The following is a 22,585-nucleotide window of genomic DNA, read 5'->3' as shown; positions in this document are numbered from 1 at the left end:
TATAATCAAGATAAGACAGATCGAATATTCAAGGAACGATCAAGAAGCGTTTCATTATCGAGGGCGGTTGTTAGTAAGACTAATTTCACATTCACAGCTTTCCTGAATCAAACATCCCAGTCTTCAAAGTATGGCCACGCCCAAAACCGACACAATCATCACCACCCAAGCCTACCATCCATCACCATCCGACACACCAACCAATGCAGGCCCCAGCACCCTACACAGCAATATCTACAACAACATCCACGATGAAGAAACACCGCCCCAAACCGCCTTCTCGATCCTTGAGCCCCCGGCTCATCTCTCCGCCATAACAACGCACACCACACACATCCGCCCCCTCGACCCAGACGACACCTTCCCAGACGGCGGGACACGCTCCTGGCTGGTCGTCCTAGGCTCCTTCTTCCTCCTCATGGCCAGCTACGGAATGATGAATTCGACCGGCGTCCTCCAAAACTACTTCGCCACGCACCAACTCTCCAACTACTCCACCAGCGCCGTCGGCTGGATACCCGGCCTATTCACATTCTTCGGGCTCGTCCTCAGCGTCCAGATAGGTCCTATGTTCGACCGGTACGGCCCAACGGGTATTCTCATAGCCGGATCATGCTGTTACGTCGCGGGGCTATTGATTCTCGCTGAGTGTAAGCTGTATTGGCATTTTATGCTGACGCTGGGCGTTGTGATGGGATCCGGTGCGGCGTTCCTGAGTACTGCGGCGATGGCGGCGGTGCCGCAGTGGTTTGATCGACGGGTTGGGTTGGCGATGGGGTGGGCCATGTCGGGTGCTGGAGTGGGTGGTGTGACGTTCCCGTTGGTGCTGAGGGCGGCGTTTGCGAGGTTTGGGTATCGGTGGGCGATTCGGTTGCTGGCATTGATGGTGGCGGTAATGTGTGGGGTTGGGATTGGGTTGGTGAGGTCGAGATTGCCAAGGGGCCAGAGTAAGTCGAGTATTAACTTGAGGGCGTTTCGGGATACGAGGTTTACTTGGTTGACGTTGGGGACTTTTGGTGAGTGGGAGAGACATATCATGGAGTTGATGCTGAGGCTAACACATGGATAGGACTGGAGTTGGAAGTCTTTGCTGGCCTGGGATTGTATCCTACGTATGTGGTGATGCAAGGGTTCAGCGTGTCGACCAGCGTAATTCTGCTTTCCATTCTAAATGTGTAGGTCAATTATCCGTCGACGGGATATATGATACTCGGGCCAGACTAACGCCTATCAACAGCTTCTCCACAATCGGCCGCCTAATAACAGGCCTCATCGCCGACAAATACGGCCGCATAAACACGCAGACAGGACTCATCTGCCTCGGGGCCCTCGCCATCTTCACTATCTGGCTCCCCTTCGGCCATACCCTACCAGGCCTATATGTGTTCAGCTGCGTTTTCGGACTCGCATCAGGGTCGTTCCTCAGCCTAGCACCGGCGTGTATTGGGCAGATCTCCAAAGCAAGCGAAGTCGGGGGCCGGTTTGGTATCTGTTATTCCATCGTGAGCTTGGCGTAAGTATTGATCCTTGACTTCCCTGCAATCGAGAAATGGAACAAGTACTGATCACTGGGTTAGCACGCTCATCTGCATTCCCATTGGTGGTGAAATGCTGGAGAAAGTTGGCAGTCGTGCAATGGTAGCGTATCTAGGAGGTGTATTGGTTGTCGCTCTGGGTATGTTCGTGATGGCGCGATGGGCAAGTCTGAGCTATAGATGGCGATGGCAGGCCAAGATATAGAGCACATAGAAGCGAAATTTTCTGGTAATAGTATTAACGAGGCATGAGGATCTTGAGAATGCGCAATTCGATATTTTCATTGGATTGATATGGTATCGAGCATAGTAGCCAGGGTCGGGACTACTGCTGGTTGAGGATAGTTTGAATAACAGAAGAAAAGCATTTTCAACTTCAGGAATCATAAGGTCTGGACAAGCTCATGGAAACGAGACAGCAAACACGGAGAATCGAGGATAGAGCTTCGATTTCACTAGTTCTGCTCTCCACCTTGGCTTTTCGCGTATTCCTCCCTAAACCAAGACTTCATTAGCATAGCCCACCCTCGATATACAATGAAGAAAGTTCGGGAAGAAAACATACAAATGCTTATCCAACTCATCCATATGTTTCTGCGACTCCTTCATCTTCCGACGCAGTCGTTCAATCCTAAACATCACCCATCGTTAGTGAACCATTCGCGTGACACATCACAACCAAACCCCCTTTTTAAACCATCCAGGATGAACAAACATACTTCTCCATCTCCTGCTGCCGAATATACATCGCCTCCTGCGCAGCCTCGCGCCGCTGGAACTGATCCTTTCTATTGGTCGTATCGTCAGTAAATGCATGACGTCATAGAAGTTTCCCGCGGTCGCAACGCAACTCGACTTACTCCGCTAAGAAGCCGCGTGCTTTGGGAGCACCGGTGTCGCCTGCGCTCATGGTGGATGGGGTTGTAGTGAGTGATCGGAGGAGGAGAGGGGTTGATGCTGAGGCGCGGATGAGTGGGCGAGAGAGGGATTGCATGGTGATGTTGGGAGCCGAAGTTTGAAGCTGGAGGTGGATAGGTGGTTATAGCTGTAGAGGTGGAGGTGGATGAGGGCGATTTGGTGGGGAAATCGAGGAGAAAAGGAAGCAAGAATTGTCGATCGCGATGGGGGAAAGTGTGGCACAAAAATTGTTATTAATTGATGGGACAAGAATTCGTCGGTTGGCGACGGCAGGAGCTACTTGCAAGGGAATAGAAAGCGCCTTTATAGTTTGGTCGGAGCTTGTTGAGGTAACTTTTGAGTCCGAAGTACCTCATACCCACGCAAGGCGGGTCATGGACTTGGGACTGGTCTGATGACTCTGGAGTCACCCATCGGCTTAAGAAATTGAATTATATATTGGGATCTGTGGGTGCAGTGCCTATGTGATGGAGAATTTGAAGCCATTTTCTTTCCAGCGCTTCAGTTGATCATGGAATAGGATAGAGAATATGAGTGTACTAGGTACTGGGCTATAGTAGCCAAGGGCCTGGTCTAGCCTCACTGTGGTATGTAGAGAGGGTCAATTTAGACGATACCAACCCATTAGACTACTAGTCTGCCTGGAGCAATGAATCGTGGAAACACTTTCAATTATAAGGAGAACCTTCAATTAATCACTATAAAAACATAACCCTGTAACATCCCTTCCTTACAGCACAAACCGGAAACCTTTCTGCAAACGTCTCGCAGCAGCAATATCAATCCCCTCCAAATCAGCCGTAACCTGCAACCGCCGCAACTCCTTCTCCGTCAACTGCACATCCTCATTCTCCAACCTCTCCTGTCTCTTATTCAACATGCGCAGGTTAAAGTACATGATCAGCGCACAAACCAAACCCAACGCCTGCAGACCAATATTAACTCCCATCGCAGTCCAGAACTTGGGTGACTCGTTGGCTCGGTACGTATACGGCGTCCAGATACTGGCCGAGTTACCGATGGAGTTGATGAAGGCGTAGGCGGCGGCACGCTTGGCAGGGGGACGGGGCAGTGCGTTGGCGATCCACGAGTACAAGGTGCCGTTTTGGGCGAAGACGAACATCATTAGGAAGAGGGAGATGTAGCGGGGTGCAAAGCCGGTGGTTGTTGAGAAGAGGATGAATCCGACGATGGAGATTGGGATTGGGTAGACCAAGAACCAGAAGCGGACGCCCATTTTATCGGAGGTATACGAGTGTGCAAGACTGTACACCACCATGAAGATATATGGTGGGGCAACCAGCAGAAGGGAAATAGTGTTGTTGTAGTGCAGCGTCTTGGTCAGTGTCGGGAAGAAGTTCTGGAAACCAGCTGAGCCGGTAATACACATGTACGCAACGGCCAGGACGTAAGTCTTGATATCGGTCATGGCGAGTTTGAGACCCTTCAGTTGGGACATGCCGCCTCCCTCATCAACATCGGCCTCGGCGGCTTCAATAGCCAGACGGCGTTCGGCGACGCGGCGCATCTCTGGAGACAGCATCTTCCAGGTCTCGGGGAAATCGGGAAGAATGAAGCAGATGACGATGCCGACGAACATGGTGATAGCTCCTTCAATGATGTACAGCCATTGCCAGGCGGCCAGGCCGCGATGACCCTTGAGGCCCTTGAGGATACCGGCTGCGATCAGGTTGCCAAAGGCACCGCTGAGCAGGGAGCCGGAGTAGAAGATACTCATGCGGAAGGCCAATTCCTTTCGCGTGTACCACTTGGACAGGTAGAATAGGACGCCGGCGAAGAATGGGGCCTCTACACAGCAACGCATTAGTACATGTAAAAAGGCGTATTCTGTGTTTAAAATGGACACAACTTACCAACCAGGCCGAGCAGAAAACGGCATGCCACAATCGAGCCGTAGCCCTTGACCTGGCTGGTCAGAGCAGAGACCAGTCCCCAGGCTGTGATGAAGAATCCCAGATACAATGACGGGCGTCCCATATAATTCAACATCAAGTTACTCGGCACTTGCATCAAGATATATCCCACAAACAGAATCGATAGACCAGTCTGGTACTGCGTAGCCGTTAGACCTAGATCATCCGTGAGACCCTGGAGTTTCGCAGCAGCGTAGTTGTTTCTATCTGCTCGTTAGCAACACAGCACATATCCAAACACAGAGAGGCGCTCATACCGATCAATATAATTCAACAAATAAACCAGCACGACCAGCGGCATGATAAGCGAATCAATACGTCGCAGCAACTTCTTCTCAAGGATTTTTTCATCATCCGTCAACTGCGCCATGTGCACCACCTCTTCATGGGACATATCGGCCTTTTCGCCCATAGTCTCCAAGTCGGAGATGACACCCGTAGTTGGCGCCATGATGGAAGTCAATAACAGATAAAACCTGTTGTCCTAACAGCGACCAGCGACCGAGGAATAAGAATAGATGAGTAGATCAAGCTCGGAAGGACTTGGAGGAATGAATTCACAAGTCACCGCCAGTTTATTTTCCGTCGGGAGGAGGGGGGATGTCACATTTTATGTACTTGCACCAGCCAGCAAGGAGGGGGACGTGTCACCGCGTGGACTGCATATGGCCAGGTCCAAAAAATGGGGGTGGATAGATGAGACCATCCCAACCAACTGGTGGCGGCAGATGGTGGTCTACCGTCTGGGTCCATCGCATTTACCCCGTACCCACTACCCCGTACGTCCTCTTCCTCTCCCTCTCCGAGTCTCCGCTGGCATTAATCTGGAAAACAAAGTGCGTGGGGGGCCGGGGCAAGAAATGCCATAACTCACGGCATACCAACCAATAAACACGTAGCAGCCATGAAGAATGCGGAGAGACACGAGGGTCAATGGTGTCATGGCTGTTTATTCGACAATCCTCATAGGACGGGATCCCGGACAGAGACCCCCACGGTGGAGTTAGGAGCCATGGAGCTCGAGAACTAAAGCCTGCGAGACGCGCTCCTGTCAAGCCGAAAGCCACTCAGATCTGGGGAAAGCTTCCTGACCCCGGTTGAAGGTTCCCCCACGGAAGACATCCGCGTGGTGCGTGACCAGGCCGCAAGGAGGATCTTTCAGGCTGTTTGTACGGTGGATGACCAAGTGTAGTAGTGTTTCTCGGAGTTCTTCCGTGAGTTGAACAGTCAGCCATGCAAAGTCTAAGCAGCCATAGGACCACGCGTGGATTTAAAGTTCAACTTGGCAGGTTTGAGTTTGGGGAATTCGCGGGGTTGGGGGCAATGGAAACCGGGCCCCGAGGTTAAACAGGTTAAAGATGGGAGTTTATTATTTTTTTTTTTTTTGAAGGGGCGATAATGTTAAGAACAAGAGTCTAAAACAGGTTAATAGCAAGTCTTTCAGTGGTCACAATATTCCGGTGATTATCATAACCGTAGAAAACCACAGACAAAAAAGCCTCGAAATATCTCCAAAGCTGTAAAGTTTACTATAGGAGAGTTTCATCGATGCCGAAAGCTTCACAAGATAAGTCAAGCCGGACCAAGACATCTCCGGGCTCTCGAGCAGTCCCAGACATCGCTTGGTCTGCTTGGTCGGATTGCTTGATTAGCCAAGTCTATTTCCGACCAGTGATAGGTCCCACGCGGGGGTCTCGCACTTGCTCCGGGTGGAGCTGGTATCAGACCATCCCCCCGGTCGGCCTTGCTCCTTTGTTGTCACTGCTGAACACTCATAGGATCGGAGAAAGGAAGAGATCTGGGATTTTGTGCTTTGTTCTTTGTTATTATTGTAGACTACGAGTCATTGCTCGGCCCATCCGGTATGGCACGGTGTATCGGAGATTCCTCGGTGCTAGAACATGCAAAGAAACGGTCCGTGAGACGTTGAGGCAGTTTGAGCATGCCGAGGGTAACACCGAGCTCTCCGTGAGACCAGCCAGTCATACTAGATTGTTGTCTCGGCATCATTATTCTTATAGCCTCGCCTATGGCCGTATTAGGCTACAAGCGATAGAGCTTGGCGGTTGCCAGATCTTCTGATACGAGCGAACTATCAGCCTGGGCCAACCCAAGCGATGGAGCTCATAGCTCCTTCGATCGGCATATTCGACTCGGCCGACAATATCCCAGAAGTCTAATTGTTCAGCCGCAATCCACAGGCGCAAGGGACCGGACATTTCCAGGACCGGGAGGCCAGCTGCTTTACAGCCTGGACTGCCTCTTCGAGACTTCCGTTGAACCGTCTAATCACCGTGTCCCTAGTGCACAAACGTCACCTCCCAGGGGATTATATTCGGCCTGGCATAAATCATCTCCGCGGTCTAATCTATCTCCATAGCCTCTGAAACTTCTGGTCGCTTACGGGCTCCCGAGATCCCATATTTCGCCAGACTCTTCCTCCGTCTCGCCTGAGCGGCTAGTTTCCTCTTTGCCACGCGCGAAAACACTAACCTCGATGTTTTGATATTCCTGCGCGGTGGAACCTCGGTTGGTGTTCGTCTATTCTGTGACCGTTGTTCCTCGAATTCCATTCGCTTTTTGAGATCGTCTTGGAGCTGAAGGACCATCCCGCATGTCTTGAGATTGAGGTTATAAATTTGTCGAAGCTGATTCATCACCTGTTTGGCGTCCTTCTTTTGCAAAGCAACCGCTTCCTCAGCTCGAGCACGCACTATGCGAATCGCTCGGGGTGGGGGACTCGGTGCACGGGGCTCGGGGGTGGGTTCGTTGGGCACCTCACGCGGAGCTGGGGCTTCATCAAGTTGTTTTTGTAGTGGCTGAAGGATCTTCTCTGGGTCAAGGGGCCAGATACCACAGTTGGCGAACATATCGCGGATTGTCTGTTCGTTGAACGCAACCCGGCGTGCGCTCATAACTTGTGCAAGAAACTCATCCTTGTCCGTAAGTGGAGCTTCGCCGTTGTTGATGTCTGAGTGTAAGATCTCCTCATATTCTAGAAAGGGCTGTCCGTCAAGTGGCTGAAGAAGCTCTTGGGAAAATGGCACAAAGGAAAGAACAACAATCTTTCGTGTCGCGCAGATATCAAAAAATTCAGGCGGAAAATGCGACTCGTGTCCATCTACCAGGAGAAGCCTCTTTTGACCGCGTGATACGCGGCTCTTGGTGTGTGCGTCAAAATGTCGAATCCAGTGCATAGCCAGATTAGGTGTAACCCAGCCAGTGGGCGAGGTAGACTCACGGGCACCCTCTGGTACATCGGGTGAATCATCCCACCATTCAAGATGTGTTTCACCCTTGACAACGAATAGAGGAGGCACGGCAAAGCCGTTGGCTGCCACACACTCGATGATCGTCAGGGCCCCGCTCTTCAGGCGTGCAGCAGCAGATGTATCGCTACCTTCAATGTCGGTAGCAACTCCGCGTCGCAGACCGCGCTGGTGGAATTGAAAGCCCAATGACATATTGTAGATATTCGACGGACCGATATTATGTTCCTCGATCTTGCTCTTCAATAGGCGAAAATAATCCGCAAAGGCGTCCAAATGCTCCGCCTTGAGGCGCTTCAGATTCACATGCGCTTTCTTTTGGTTCTTGAATTCAATCGTCAAGCGCTCCAAGTAGCGATATGACCACATCTTCGAGAGAAGCTTGCACTCGCGCCCCCCTGCATCTCGTTGCAGCAGATAATTCCCCGTAACTTCGATCAACCCACCTGAAACAAGAATATTGGCATCGTCAAGTTGCTGTACGTATTTTAGCATCACTGCTCGCTGTTCCTGCGACATTCGGTTTCTGAGAGATTCTGTGGGGGGAGCCTCTCTAAGATGGTACGTGAGGGATTCGCGTTTGACGTTGTATTTGCGAGCCAGTGCACTGTAGTTGGGCTTTTTAGAGGCGCGAGCTTCCGCAACGGCTTGCTCGAGACGCTCTTTGCGCGCCGCGTTCTCGGGGTTCACTGGAGCCATGACTTTCCAGCGAAGAGGACACTATGCCCTGCTTGTTGATTTGACAGTATCGAGGTTGTGATAGATGCAACTTTTTTTTTTAATTTCGGGGAGCGTTATATCGGCAGTGAATTAGAAGGTCACCAGGCTGATTTGTCTATGCTTAGGCAACACCGAATCACGACTCCTTTGGCAGTCGTTGGACTTGTGATATACATCCGGTCCAAGTGGACGCGACGCGAAAGACACACACGAGTATATCACGTGATATCACACGAAGTCGATAGTTTGGATGGTTCGTTTCGAATTCATCTGATGTTTGGCAATGTCCTGAACTTAGCCAGAAAAAAAGGCAAGAAGGGGCTTCGATGAAGCGAAACGTGACCTTGTGGACCTGTGGAAATACCTCAGATGTCAAAGAAAACTTGCACAGAGTCCCCTGTACAAAACACGTCCCGGCCAGACCGTGGGCCCGATGCGGAAGATTATTCCTCCGAGCAATGCTACTACAGTAGGTGTACATAGCGCTCGGATAAATCGGGCCAGCTTAGGCGGGGTGTTCGAACCAGGTCATTCTCAGAGCAATAATTTGCGCATACATCCCATATAGTCAGCCATGCAAGAGGGTGGCAGTAATGTAGCCGAGAGATGACTGGATATAGGGGAATAGATGGACGTAGACCTGGTGAGGCCATTAGTTTGAAGCCAGGTATGTACAATAAATATTGTTCTTCATTTATGGAAAGTGCCAGCTTGAAGCGTTCTTGATTTTCAGTGACACATGGAACGTCTCCAATATTTTCGTTTTGCTTTGAATTACCGCATGCTGAGCGGTTGATTTGAATCCGTCATTGGCAATCAAGAACACTTCTCCTAGTGAGACATTTTTTGTCGATTAATAACGCTTACTAGAGGTCTCAGTGTCTTTTATGTAGTTTGTTCATTCCTCAAGCATTGCGTGTCCCTAGGTTGCATATAGCGCCCCAGAGCTGGCTAGTACGAACCTAGTAGGTAGTGGCCATCCTTTAAGCGACACGCTAGACATTCATCTAAATGCCTCAAATGCCATCCAGCCTCTAGGTAGTGCAGTATAGAGAAAGTTCACATTACCATCCTTTTCAGCTTTTTATCGAGGGATAACTACTTAGTACACATTTTACTAGCTCTTAGAAACAGTCTTTTGCTTGAAGCCTAGAATACGTATTCTAATGTTACCGTGTTGCTTCGAAATGCATACGGGATCGATCTCCGATGTAGTAATATATCACAGATAGGCAAATTCATGAGTGATTTCGGGAGACGTCATGAGCCTCCTGTAAGGCCTCCCGTCAAGGGTAAGAGTTTCTTGTCGGGCAAAGTCAACATTCAATTCAACCAATCGTCAATTACCCGGCAACTTGGAAATTGATGACAGGAGCAATGAGGCATTAAGCTGTTAACTATATAGGAACTGGATCATCTGCCAGTGCCTCGGACGGGTCAAGTATATATACGGGATGGATTACTGCGGGATCCTGCTGATGATTCCATCTTGTGTATATGTTTTTCCCGTCGTGATAAAGCCGCCACAATGATTCCGGCCATCCTATGCTCCGTTCAACTTTTTCTTATCGGCCTCGGGCAAGCGGCAATTGTCCCTCTTCCTTCAAGTACCGGACCATGCGACGTCATGCTTCTTGCAAGTGAACTAGTCGACCTGTCTCGAGCCGATCCCTTTGACCCAAAAGGAGGCAAACGTTCTATCATGGTCACCGCATTTACACCTGTTAGTTGTGGACGTCTACTATCTATATCTTACTTTCCGAATGAAACAGCCAAGTATGAAGATGAGAGCTTCCAGCCCTTTGAACTACCCGCGGGGACATTTGAGTCCTATCGTATCCAGACTCAGACACAGCAGCAACCACTGCCTTCCAGTCTTGAAGGAGACCATCCAATTGTGCTTTTCGGACCAGCCGTGGGAACCTCAAGATTGATGTATACATCGCTGCTTCAAGATATTGCCAGTAACGTATTTTGTCGTTGTCTCCGTCGATTACTCCAATGATGCTGACATCGTGGAATATCCCGATGGCCGCACAATTCTTGGGATACTCGGAAACATCAGTACAGATGCAGAATGTATCACGGCAAGGAACGTTCGTGTTGAAGATATGATGTTTCTCCTGAATCAAATACATGACGAAAAAGTGGTCAGAGACATATTCGCTTTGTCACTAGAAAATTCGAATCTACTCTCTCTTGATCGAGTAACTATCATGGGACATTCCCTTGGTGGAGCAACAGCAGCGCAGACAGTACTGCTTGACAATCGATTTGTCGGAGGCATCAATCTAGATGGTACACCATGCGGTTCTGTCGTGGATAAGGGACTGTCGAGTCCGTTTCTGCTTTTCGCCAACGCAAATCATACCCGGGCCACTGACCCTAGCTGGGCGACATTTTCGTCAAACTTACGAGGATGGAAACTTCAACTACGACTCGCAAAATCTAAACAATATACTTTTCTGACTATCCAGTGCTTGTCGATGCTCTGAGTGTCTCGGATGAAGCTTGACAAATTGCTCAGGCCGAGTATACTGGGACGATAGGTGGTTTGAAGGCTAAGAAAGTGATTTCTTCATATATCGTTGCCGCACTGCAGTACTTTGTTTATGGGAACGCGTCAGTTTTACTGAGCAGCCCCTCTGTGGCAGATCCTGATGTGACCTTTGTGTCTTCCTAACGAGTTAAATGTCGTTGTAAAATTTATGTTTAACACAGATCTGGACATCCTTATTCATTACTACTAGCATCTATAATTAAGTAAAGGATAGGCTACTTAGACAGGGTAGAGTTACTACCACGCGGGAAGTGCGGCTCTTAGGACTCGCTGGGTAAGAAAGTAGGATATAAGTGAGTTAAGAGCCAAGTTATATTGAGCTGGTAAAAGGATATATACAGAAAAACACAGATGGTTGTCCTCTCTAGCAATAGATAAATCTAATTAGAGGCTGGGAGTGTTAGACCTACTCCCCCGACAAGAACCTCTCCACTTTCCTCATTTTGAAAACGCCAGCGTCATTCGTGAATCTCCCTGGGTAGCCGAAGAACAATGGATAGGAAACCTCTGGTTCGGGATTTAAGAGACTACCTTGGAACTGTTCCGAATCGGTATGATGGACTCTAAAATCGTACCCTGTCCTATTCTTTGGCGGGAGATGCCCATGTTCGTCAAATTCGACAGGTAACACGCCCAGTGAACATTCATAATAGTAGCTCATGAGAAGAGTCCCGTCCTCAGCACTTCTTGCATCTGCAAATCTGCAATAGTGATGTTTTTCTGTTCGATGAAATTGTATTTGGCAGGCTGGCGCCACTTGTCTATGGCCCATTCCTGGCATTCTCCGTTAGAGGCGCTGATGAAGTCTGACTCGAAAAATTCCCCATCTTGTAATCCCGATCTAAAATACTCTTGTGAATCTGGACAGACTCTTATTTCAACAATATAGTACCAGTAAGGAAAGTCTCGTGACTCTGTACTGAATTCGCGTAAGGCCTTAGGTACGAACTAGTGAATTCGCGGTCAGCCTCGACTTCTTCGGTGCGACCTCCAACAGACTATTATCGTGGCACCTATAATCTATAACACACTAGATTTACATGCTTAGCATCTTAAGAAATACAGAAGAACAAGGCGCGTGTCATTGTAGGGTCTTTATGCTAGCGACGAAATGATGTTCAAGGGCAGTTGACGGCTTACTTTCCAACAGGACGAGACTTTGCAGAGTCTTTGTGTAGATTGCAAACGGCGAAGATACGATGACTTCATACCTGACCTACCAGGGGACGACGGAGTCGGGATAACATGCAAATTGTACCAAAAAAGTGTTGGTAAGCTGGTAAATCTGATTGGTAGATCAGCAAACTGGCCCTGGGGGTCACTTCAGCCTACAGGCTCCCCTAGGTAGAGTTATTCAAGGATGACTGATTTTACAGACTGTTCTGCATGAACCAAAGAGAGGGCATTTATTCTCTTAGATCGTCTTGGGATGATATCTAATAATCTTTGAAAATTTTTCGGATTGGCCCATTTGCAAATATTTTTTCTACTTAATCTCGCTTCATACCGGCAGAATTAGTAATTTTGGTGTTCTTATTAAATGCGGGCTGGCCATTAACTTAGTGAAGCTTTCAATTTCTTATCAATTCTATGCTACGGTAGCAAAAATTACAATGGACTTGGACTGATCAAAGATGGTTGCGCAACGTGCAAGATGTCAATGACCGGCATTGTTGAGGCACATACTGTGTACTATTTCACACGACACGTGTGGCGTGTGGATCCACTATGGGCTCAACGGTCGCAAGTTCGGAATAATAAGCAAGATCTACTAAGTTACTGTACTCCGTACTTTCTTCTATTATTACGTGTACAGAGTGCGAAAATATAAACCTGAGATTTTCTTCTACAAAATTACCAATGAATCTTCGATAGCCTGTCCCGTTTGTCTCGCATTATATGCGGTTGATGCATATTATTGGCAATAGCGGGCAAACGATAAAGCAGGCTTCAGCCAGCCTCAGCAGCCCTGTTACTAGACTGGAGGTAACACAATATCTAGATCAATTGGAAATTTATGACCTTGGGGGTGTTCAATCATCTCTGTACTAGTCGTCAGAAAAGTAATCAACCTCTGGTTAAATCGACTATCATCACACATCCCCCTCCTTTCAACAGACTCGACCAGTCCAATACCAAAGAATCAGCTAGATCTCCTTCCTTCTAGGGAATACTTCACTATTCTGGTCTCCCCCCTGCTGCCCGTATCTCAACCGTCAGCCCCTCACTACCCCTTTGAGCGACTGACAGCAGATGCATCCAAATTGCAACATTATTCCCACTTGTATCACGCCAATCGCAAGGCCACTGGGAGTTTCCGAGCGGGCCCCCAGTCCCCGCGGATCCCAACCCGCCCAGCCACCGTGAGCCACTGCACCTATCAGGATGTCACAAATCCCCCCGAAAGCTCCCAAGCTCCCCGCCGAAAAGCTCCAAACATCCCAAAAAGCTGGTCAGACTGGACCCCTCGACTCTGGGTTCCACCACTCACCCGTGGCCGCCGAGCAACAGATCTCGGATGACCCCAGCGGAAATCTGGCTCCCCTAATTCCCGCAGCGCCGTTGGTTCACGATGTTTTCTCCCTCCTCCTCCGTCCCTGTTTCGCGTCCCCCATGGTCGGTGCATCGCGACAAACTGCCCCCGACTTGCGAGTCAAGAAGGCTCCGAGCCGCCAGTCACGCTCCTGCAAGGTCTGCCGGGCCCGCAAGGTCAAGGTATGAGACACGCGAATCGAGCCAAGTGCTCAGATCGCGAATCGCGAATCGCGACGGGAGGGACGGTCCCTCCCGGCCGTTACCCTGTTTTACTAAAGTCCACCGAAGTTCAAGAAGGGACCCGGACTATCCAGCCCAAGGGCTAGGATAGTATGGAGACCTTGGTGGTTTGGCATCGCCAGAAAACATCGACGCTAACGTTTTATTTCCCGATCCCCGTCTAGTGTGACCGAGTCAAGCCCTGCCATGCCTGTTGTGCGCATGGCTATCCATCGAAATGCGTGTACGAGAACGTACCCGATGAAGAGGCCCGCCCCATAAGCCAAGCCGAGGAAATTCGGAACCTGCGATCGGAGATTCGGGAACTCCGCGCTAGGATAGACGAGAGGAAAGATGGTACGTGCACTGGGAATACGGCTTTGATTCCCGGGGAATGACTATTGACCACTCACTAACGCATTGAGGCTGCAGGGTCGCGGGCCCAGGATCTGGAGCGGCTGGACCAGCTCGAGAGCTTATTTGAGTCTCTTCGATCAGCCCCGCTTAACGTGGTGGACTCGCTGGTTCGAGATATTCGGACTGAACAGAGCGGCTTGAAGACAGATTTGGTAAAGGTTGGGCCGTGGGAGGGTCATGAAGGTATGTCCGATGCGAGCACTTTGGTTTGCGATATACTAACCTGGATTTCGAAATTACTGCAGCCTACGAGCGGTTTGGCTCTCCGGTCTCCATCATTCCGATTCGCAAGCGCTCTAGGAACGGCAGTCCAGAAAGCAACTATAATGATCCAATCTTTGGCGACGACGAAGATGGCGAGTTTGGAGATATCATATCCATTGGCGAGGGATCGGACTCGTCTACTTCATCTGGCACAATATCTATATTGAACCTGCAGCGACCAGCAGTTGATGTGTTCGTGGAGCGCTTTGTGGACGCATTCGCCCCCGAGGTTGACTCCAGACATGGTCGAGCAGGTGCACTACGTGCAGCTGCCGGGATTCGCATGTTCTCGCCCTTGATCTTGGATGCGTTCGAGGCAGTGTCAGTGGCCTTTTTCGGCAGATCTATCCAGAATAAGCAGATCGAAGCGTCTGGTTTCCGCTTGTACCCACGTGTGCTGCGGTCGCTGCAGGATGCATTGACAGACCCCGAGCGGTCCAAGGCAGAATCGACCTTGGTGACGGTGATTCTGCTACTTGCATTTGAGGTATGTGATTTAAAGATGAAATCTTGAAATCATAACACAGTTCTGATCATAGCAGAGCGTGGAACGTACAACTGGAAGTGGTGTCCCAGCTCATGTTCGAGGTGCCGTGCGCCTGATTGAACATCGAGGCCCTGAGAACCACATGTACGGGGTGGAGCATTTGCTTTTCACAGAGTTACGACCATACTGGGTAAGCTCTTCACTGTCCTCGGTCCAGGCATAACGTACTAACTCAGATAGATTGGTGGTGCACTGGCAGCTCGCCAGCCCTCGTTCCTCGCTCGCGAGGAATGGAAGACTGTCCCATGGGCGGCTGGAACGACCCAAAAGGACATCTTGCATCACCTACTTGATATTGCCACCGAAATCCCCGGCCTACTGGCGCAGTCCGATGCATTCAAAGAAGCCCAGGCCACACAGACCATGGGCGTACAGGAAATGGCTGTCAAGCAAGCAGCTCTCTGGAATGGGATCACCGAGTGCACGGCACAATTCCAACAATGGTACATGGATTGTGTCGACTGCTATCCTGAAGGACCGATTCAGGAAGTTGAACAGACAGGAGCCCAGGACTTCCCCATCTTCAAGCGGCGGAACCTGCGTACAGGCGAGATTTATACGTCATCCAGGTTCTCCTACCCGAATCTTCTGCTGGCACAAACTATGTGTGTCTACTACGCCGTCCGTCTTATCCTATCGACCATTGATACTCGCCCTGAAGACCGAGTGACACCTATGGAGCAGTATGAGTTCGGCTGTGGTATCTGCCGGACCCTGGAATATTATATTCTGACTGCACCGGGGAACATGATCAATCGTCTTGCCTTTCCTACTCGAGTCGCCTGGGAGGCATTTCCCGATGGAGGCCCTGAGCAAGCGTTTATGGTGGAGGTGTTGCATCTTGTAGAACGACGTCATGCACTGGGTCTCTGGGGTAGTGCGATGCCTGAGCTGTCGGTGCGGGAGAATTCTCCTCTCAATAGCAACCTGTAGTTGATCCTGAGACTCCAATCAGTCCAAGCACATCTGATGATGCTCTGATGCTGCAACGTCGATCTGACTAGCATTTACTTCATGTACTGTAACACAAGCGATATCCCTTCAGCGAATTCAGCAATTGGCTGCAGAAACAATCTACCCTTCTACTCTTTCTCATTCCCATGATGCGACTCGTCTGCATATTTCGAACACGTCCGATCGTGAGATCTCATCTCGGATCCCGACGGAAAGCCATGCCTCCCCCGCTGTGACACATCTCATCAAATGACCAAGCTGAACAGGTGGAGATGATGCATCACGCAGGTTAGATTGCATGAGGGTTCTCATTGGGTCCGCGTACTCCATCTCCACCACGCTACTATGCCACTAAACCCCAGCAGGACCTGTGGGGTCCAACTCTGACCAAGGGGTCAACCAGTCACAGCTCTGTATCCCCGATCATCAATCGATAGTTCCAGGTACGGATGGATCCGAGCTGATCGCGCCGCAGAAAAAAAAGGAGAAGACGAACCTCGGGAGGATCACGATCCTGCCCGCTGCCAAACCAAACGATTAAAAGCCCTTGACATGACTTGCATCCATCATTGATAGAGTCTATTACCTGCATACTTTGACTTTTCTTTTGCTCAACTATCACCACTAGTACCGGGCAATTATCAAGTCCACGATCATCAAGCATCAAGATGCCCTCCCTCCGCACAGTCCTCACCACCTCGCTCCTCGCAGCCTCCGCCGCCTCTGCAACCGGCATCAACGATTTCTCCTGCACATCAGACTCCAACCCAGTCGTCCTCCTCCACGGCCTAGGCGCAACCTACTACGAAGACCTAAACTACCTCCAATACTGGCTCCAAAACCAAGGCTACTGCACCTTCTCACTCACCTACGGCGCCTACGATGGCTTCCCCTTCGTCGGCGGCCTGAAACCCATCAACGAATCCGCCTCCGAAATCGCAGCCTACATCAAAGAAGTCCTCCAAAAGACCGGCAAGACCAAAGTCGATCTAGTCGGCCACTCCGAGGGCGCTTTCCAATCCCTCTACGTCCCCAAGTTCGAAGGTGTCAGCGGACTAATCGATAAAATCGCCGCTATCGCCCCGCCTACACACGCGACTAGTTTCGCCGGTCTGATCGATCTAGCGTATCTACTGGGTAACGCGTCGCGCACTGTTGTCGGCGATGTCCTCGATGCTGTGGGCTGTGGTGCGTGCGATGATTTGGTTAGTGGTGGTGCGGCTATTACCCGGTTGAATGATGGTACGCCTATCGTGCAGGAGGGTAATAAGGTTACTATCATTGCGTCGAAGTATGATGAGCTGGTTACCCCGCCAAAGACTTCTTTTATTGATGAGGATGGTGTTACGAATCGCTGGGTTCAGGATACTTGTCCGCTTGATCCGGTGGGACATATTGGCGAGGCGTATGATTTGAATGTGTGGAATTTGGTGAAGAATGTCCTGGATGATACTCCTGATCGCAAGTTTGTGTGTTTGCTTGGGTCGCCTGGTAAGGCGTAAGACGTAGGTACTCGTGTGTTTTGAGGGTCTCGGGTCAATATTTGAGACGTTTGATAGGTTTTTTTTTTTTACATGGATATAAGTAATAGTTAATCATTGTACAAATTGCATATCGCATGGTCATATCACTCAACCCGCTGAAGTTTTGATATGTAATAATGTTGGTTAGATAGAACTTATAAGTACTGAGTAGAGTCAATCGACAGCGTGCAGTGATCTACATCGACCCCCGTGCATAGATCGATCGTACATTCCGATCTGATCGACCTTCGGCACGTTTGCTTCTTCTCCAAGGCATAATTTGAGCAGATGTAAGGGAATCAATAGTTCAATGATAATCCACTACCTGCATCCGAATGATTATTAGCCACACGCAAGTCTCTCACCGGGCCTTGGTACTTTGAGTGTGGCTACATTTGACCACCCTGGACCTGGCGGTGCTTGAAAAATATCTACCTTTATACTTCTACAGGCCATACACCCATTAATTCTGGAAACGATAAAGCTTGCCAATAGGTATCACTTTATGTTCTTTCGTGTCCTTCGCTGGTGCCGATGTGGCACTCTCGTTCTCTCCAAGTACCTCCGCCATACGTTACTTTGACTCTAGTACTTGTCCATGTGCCCACGTTTTGTAGGTAGCCACATATTTACATACATCTGAACCATTCTCATGGTGGAGACGCTCAATTGTGAAACTTCCCAAATCCACGATCCCGTGGGAACACAAAGTCCGGCAACCGGCAATGGCCGCGAAGCTTCAACGCTGATCGGCCAATCAACACCCGAGTAATCCACACCACCCCACCGCTAAAAAGAGTAAAGTGAGGAACAGAAGATCAGATGAGAACAACATCGAATGATGGCATTCTGCATATACTTGATCAAGTATGTATTGAATGAAGCTAAGTTCGCCTAAGCTCGTCCAAGAAGTTGCTATCCGGCTAACTGATTGGACTCGAGCCTCTTGCACTATTATCGTACGAAATCGAGTCTCGTAGGGATTGTCTGACACACGCTGAGCGAGGCGGGGGTCAGCATATCGGGACTCGGAAGGTGACCATATTTTTATGCTTGGCTGACAAGAGGATTTGGTACCCAATAATAAGCAAGAGTGGGACCTAGGATCATATACATGTGGCTCTGTACTGTCAAGAGAGTGGTTCGACTATAAAAGGCGCGACATGATGCCCCTCTTAGACCCCCCCCTCTATCCTACGGTACATTGTATAACTCTCATCCTTTCACCATTCCAACCTCTTCCTCAGACCTTTCCACTACAAACAAACAGTCATCATGGGCTTCTTCGATAGTACGTGCTTCTATCATCCCATCGCCTATCCTATAACTAGTCCAATATGAAACATCCGCAACATCCGAGACTAACCAGCCCTCTTCCTCTCTAGACGATTCCGAGGAGTACCGTCACCACGAACAGGTGACCAACCGCCCTCACGAGGCTAAGTGGTCTCACGAGCTGATCGGTGGTGCCGCCGCCTACGAGGCTATGAAGGCTTATGAGGACCACGAGGCTCGCAACGGTATATACTACATCCCCGAGTCCCGACCATACTTTCCATATCCAGTATCAAACAGCTGATAGTTACTATCTTCTTCCTATGACTGACTAGGCAAGATTGACAACCACGCCAAGGCCAAGGAGGTCGTTGCTGGCCTTATTGGTGCCTTTGTTGACCGTGAGGTTGAGACCAGGGGTCTGGACTATATTGATCGGGAGAAGGCTAAGCGTCATGCTCGTGAGCGTGCTGAGGAGTCGATGGGTAACAGTGGTCGCTGGTAAATGCTGGAAAAGTCCATATGAGACTATTATTATGCATGAAGCTTGCTCAATGGAGCGTTATATGCGGCGGGTTTATGCGAGATATGCAATGATGATTGAATGATAAAGGCTGGGCTTCTATCCCAGACACCATGATTTTCATGCATCTTGTGGTCGTAGCAGTAATACCTTCGTTTGTACCCATCATCCAGAATCTTGCTTCCTGCCTCCTGTCGCTTGTTGGGGCCCTATAGAAATGTCGGCTACCTACTAGTAGCTCAAATCCTACGGACATGACTAGTTAGCTGCAGCTACCAGCACTGTCAGGCCGTAATAGTATACAGCCTTCTGCGCTCGTAAACATAATTCAGGTTAGGCGAGGATTTACCCTTTCGGCACTTCGTCATTTCGACCTGGAATACAAGATAGGCCCTTCAGTTGAAGATGGGGCCATAGCTCCCTTGTAAATCTGTAAATCTGAAAAATACTTATTTGGATAGCAAAGACTAGAGGGCTAGAATGATTTTGCCCTAGTTGCGCGATACACCGCACTTCACTGTACGCAGCAGTCTGGAAGCTCAGCCAGACGCGGGAGCAACAAGTGACAGCTCACATGCTTCAATCCTCCACCGCCCACACACCTGCACAATTCCGCGCCCCCTTTGGCAATTGGCACACAATAAACAGAATGGAGATCAGATCTCCTCCACATCGATTACATTTCGTCCACTTACACCCCCCTCAATACCTTGGGAATTTCCAACAAATCCCATTTGCGAATACCCCACACGAAACCTCCCAACCATGTCCGAGGGCCCGTCTACCCCATTCAACGGGCCCAATCTGGCTAACGGCACCTCTCCGGCCGACCAACTGCGTCTCGAGGCAGCTCGAAAGCGACTAAAGATGGAACGAGCCACAAGCGAAAGCGAATCCCCACTCGATGCTCAAATCCGACGCATGACAAGAGAATTGGAGGAATTGAAGAAGCAGAGACAAGTCGCGGAGTTGCAGGAACAAATTTTGGTGGAACAGCAGCTTTTGGAAGCTTCCCGTCACCGCTACAGCGTCGCAGCTGCCTCGGCCTCCCCGAAGAACAGCCCAGCTCCGCCGTCGTCTACATCTACCTTGGCCAGTCCTCCGATCGCGAGCCTTCCACTTCCACCTCAACCCCAACCCCCGCAGCCGCTAGCGAAAGCGCCAAATCAGCCAAACAATGCACCGGCAGCGGCCTCGCCGGCTGTCAGTCGACCTCCCGTCGCGCCTCTGCCCGCTGCAGTTCAACAGCCTCAGACGCCGAGGGCACCCGGCCAGGCTCCGAATGGGCAGCCTCTAAATGGGCAGCCTCTAAATGGGCAGCCTCTAAATGGGCAGCCTCTAAATGGGCAGCCTCTAAATGGGCAGGCTCAGAATACGCCTACTCCTGTGAAACGCGAGCTAGCAAATACACCAACTCAGGTCCAGAGCTTCGCAATTCCCAAGATCAGCAATGGCGTGGTCAATTCGACTTCCGCGCAGCGACCAAATGCGGTTACAGCATCGTCTCCCGAGATATCAAAGCAGCAGCTGCAACACCAACACCAACACCAACACCAACTGCAGGAGCAGCAGCAGCTTAGGGCACAGCAGCTGAAGGAACAACAGCAAAGAGAACAGCAACAGAAAGCACAGCAGCAAAAGGTACGGCCGCCGCCGCCGCCGCCTCAGCAGCAGGGGCAGCAACAGCAACAGCAACAGCGCCCATGGTTCGACCGCCCACGCACACCGGGCGCCCCTGCCGACTCCACGCTAGAGAAGGTGCCGCCATATCAAGGACGGAGCCGGGACGAGTACACGGATTTTGTTTCTGCTCTCGAAACCCACTTCTCCAAGGCACCACAATATTACAGCAAGGACCGGGAATATCGGCAGGTCAAGCTTGGCTTACAACACCTTGCCTCCACGCCGCGAGAAGCTTGGTATGCCCTCGAGGATCGTACCCAGACCTGGCAGGGTTTCCGCACATTCCTACTCAAGGAAGTGGTGAAAAGGTCTTTCGAGCAACCCCGTCCCAAAGCAACACCTCAAACCCCAACCCTAACAACGAACGCCGTGACGGCCCAGAACCCAGCTGCACAGCAACCGCCGCAATCCCAAAGCAACACTTCGATGAATCAACAATCCCAGCCAGCCTGGGCGTCTCCGCAAGCCCGGGATAACGGTTCCATGTTAGACGGGGTACCACGGGACGCAGCCGACGTCATTTCCGCGACGGTCTTTGAGAGATACAAAAATAGCGAACAGACGCTGGGTGAAACAGTCCAATCATTCTCGAAACGGCTGCAAGGGCTGGCCCTTTTTTTAAAAGCTGAAGTCAGTCTCCAGGATCGAATGGGCTTTTTGAAAAAGGGGGTTGTTACATCCATCCGGAACCGGGCCCATCGCCCACTTTCCTACTTCAAGACCTACGATGAGTATGTTGTTTACCTGCAGGATATCGAGGACACCCTTCCACAGCGACAGGCAGAGCTGAAAAAGGAGCAACCTCCGCGGAGCCAGCCGACGACTACCCGTGGGTGGATTCCCGTCCCTCGAGACGCATCAACCGGTGTTCAGACATCCCAGCGATCACCACCCCCCGGCCCCAGGGGGCGCTCGCCTGCTCGTGCAGGCAAAGCCCAGGGCAACAATCAGCAGGCTCCGAAATCACTGAATGGCTCCAGTGTCCGCTCGCAAGCCTCTCCTGGTCATTTACCAGCCCGACCAGGCAATGGTCCGACGTCTCCAGGTGCGCGCAAACTAGAGGCGCGCAGAATGTCGTCACCAGCCCCACCAGATCCCTATCTCAAAGTTACCGATGGCAGAGACTGGTGGTCCTGCCGGAACTTCATCGGACACATGGAGGTACACTTCAGAAAATACCCACAATACTACACCGAGGATCGAAAGGTAGCCGCTGGTCGACGCTGTATTGCCCCTAGTCTAATGGGAGAATTTAACGCCTACGCCAGCAAGCGTCCCCAGATGACATGGTTCGATGTCTGCGTCTTCGTCATCAACCAGTCTGCACAGAGCTTCACACCCACGGAAGCAACAACTCGGTATCTCCGCACATCTCAGAAAGAGCACCAGAAGATTCGAGACTTTGCTTTGTGGCTCCAGCAATTTGCGCCACATTATCGGAGGCCCGGTTGGGATGAGCTCAGGCACTTATACGACCGCGCCTTGCCTGCTATCAAGAGGAGGGCGCGGAAAGATTGGAAAGACTTCAACTCCTTGGCATCCTTCGTGGCATATCTAGAAGCTGTTGAGAACAATGCCCCAGATCTACCAAGGGGCAAAGGCTCAGATAATGGCCCGTTACCAGGGTCACGCAAACGAAGTCGGGAAGATTGATGAGGAAATTATGGAGTCTGGAGATAGACTCTTGCGTTCACGGTGGCCGGTCTACT

The 22,585-nt window shown here is 50.5% G+C and overlaps 9 protein-coding genes across 9 annotated transcripts; 6 read left to right on the top strand and 3 right to left on the bottom strand.

Moving 5' to 3' along the window:
• Nucleotides 1–130: 130 nt before the first annotated feature.
• N7473_006393 (MCT family MFS transporter) lies at nt 131–1,740 on the top strand (the record flags this gene model as incomplete). Its single annotated transcript, XM_057152333.1, has 4 exons — nt 131–1,016; nt 1,070–1,175; nt 1,238–1,513; nt 1,578–1,740. The coding sequence occupies 4 exons, from the start codon at nt 131–133 to the stop codon at nt 1,738–1,740; spliced, it is 1,431 nt and encodes a 476-aa protein (XP_057010138.1).
• A 250-nt stretch (nt 1,741–1,990) lies between these two features.
• On the bottom strand, nt 1,991–2,529 carry N7473_006392 (ATPase inhibitor; the record flags this gene model as incomplete). Its single annotated transcript, XM_057152332.1, has 4 exons — nt 1,991–2,030; nt 2,101–2,166; nt 2,255–2,323; nt 2,396–2,529. The coding sequence occupies 4 exons, from the start codon at nt 2,527–2,529 to the stop codon at nt 1,991–1,993; spliced, it is 309 nt and encodes a 102-aa protein (XP_057010137.1).
• A 654-nt stretch (nt 2,530–3,183) lies between these two features.
• On the bottom strand, nt 3,184–4,838 carry N7473_006391 (putative MFS transporter; the record flags this gene model as incomplete). Its single annotated transcript, XM_057152331.1, has 3 exons — nt 3,184–4,262; nt 4,328–4,590; nt 4,645–4,838. 3 exons carry the CDS (start codon nt 4,836–4,838, stop codon nt 3,184–3,186), a joined length of 1,536 nt encoding a protein of 511 aa, XP_057010136.1.
• Nucleotides 4,839–6,750: 1,912 nt separating this feature from the next.
• On the bottom strand, nt 6,751–8,355 carry N7473_006390 (uncharacterized protein; the record flags this gene model as incomplete). Its single annotated transcript, XM_057152330.1, has 1 exon — nt 6,751–8,355. The coding sequence occupies one exon, from the start codon at nt 8,353–8,355 to the stop codon at nt 6,751–6,753; it is 1,605 nt and encodes a 534-aa protein (XP_057010135.1).
• Nucleotides 8,356–9,904: 1,549 nt separating this feature from the next.
• On the top strand, nt 9,905–10,871 carry N7473_006389 (Platelet-activating factor acetylhydrolase; the record flags this gene model as incomplete). Its single annotated transcript, XM_057152329.1, has 2 exons — nt 9,905–10,250; nt 10,342–10,871. 2 exons carry the CDS (start codon nt 9,905–9,907, stop codon nt 10,869–10,871), a joined length of 876 nt encoding a protein of 291 aa, XP_057010134.1.
• A 2,450-nt stretch (nt 10,872–13,321) lies between these two features.
• On the top strand, nt 13,322–15,851 carry N7473_006388 (uncharacterized protein; the record flags this gene model as incomplete). Its single annotated transcript, XM_057152328.1, has 6 exons — nt 13,322–13,651; nt 13,876–14,047; nt 14,123–14,290; nt 14,353–14,858; nt 14,914–15,048; nt 15,099–15,851. The coding sequence occupies 6 exons, from the start codon at nt 13,322–13,324 to the stop codon at nt 15,849–15,851; spliced, it is 2,064 nt and encodes a 687-aa protein (XP_057010133.1).
• A 689-nt stretch (nt 15,852–16,540) lies between these two features.
• On the top strand, nt 16,541–17,374 carry N7473_006387 (lipase family alpha/beta hydrolase; the record flags this gene model as incomplete). Its single annotated transcript, XM_057152327.1, has 1 exon — nt 16,541–17,374. The coding sequence occupies one exon, from the start codon at nt 16,541–16,543 to the stop codon at nt 17,372–17,374; it is 834 nt and encodes a 277-aa protein (XP_057010132.1).
• Nucleotides 17,375–18,670: 1,296 nt separating this feature from the next.
• N7473_006386 (DUF3759 domain-containing protein) lies at nt 18,671–19,175 on the top strand (the record flags this gene model as incomplete). The annotated part of the gene is made up of 3 exons (XM_057152326.1): nt 18,671–18,686; nt 18,781–18,915; nt 19,006–19,175. 3 exons carry the CDS (start codon nt 18,671–18,673, stop codon nt 19,173–19,175), a joined length of 321 nt encoding a protein of 106 aa, XP_057010131.1.
• Nucleotides 19,176–19,958: 783 nt separating this feature from the next.
• N7473_006385 (uncharacterized protein) lies at nt 19,959–22,529 on the top strand (the record flags this gene model as incomplete). The annotated part of the gene is made up of 1 exon (XM_057152325.1): nt 19,959–22,529. One exon carries the CDS (start codon nt 19,959–19,961, stop codon nt 22,527–22,529), a length of 2,571 nt encoding a protein of 856 aa, XP_057010130.1.
• Nucleotides 22,530–22,585: the final 56 nt, after the last annotated feature.

Source organism: Penicillium subrubescens (genome assembly GCF_028828155.1).
Source record: "Penicillium subrubescens strain IBT 31985 chromosome Unknown utg000004l_segment0_segment0, whole genome shotgun sequence".
Classification (NCBI taxonomy): Eukaryota; Fungi; Ascomycota; class Eurotiomycetes; order Eurotiales; family Aspergillaceae; genus Penicillium; species Penicillium subrubescens.
Note: the sequence above shows the minus strand (reverse complement) of the source record. Positions and strands in the feature narration are given on the sequence as shown.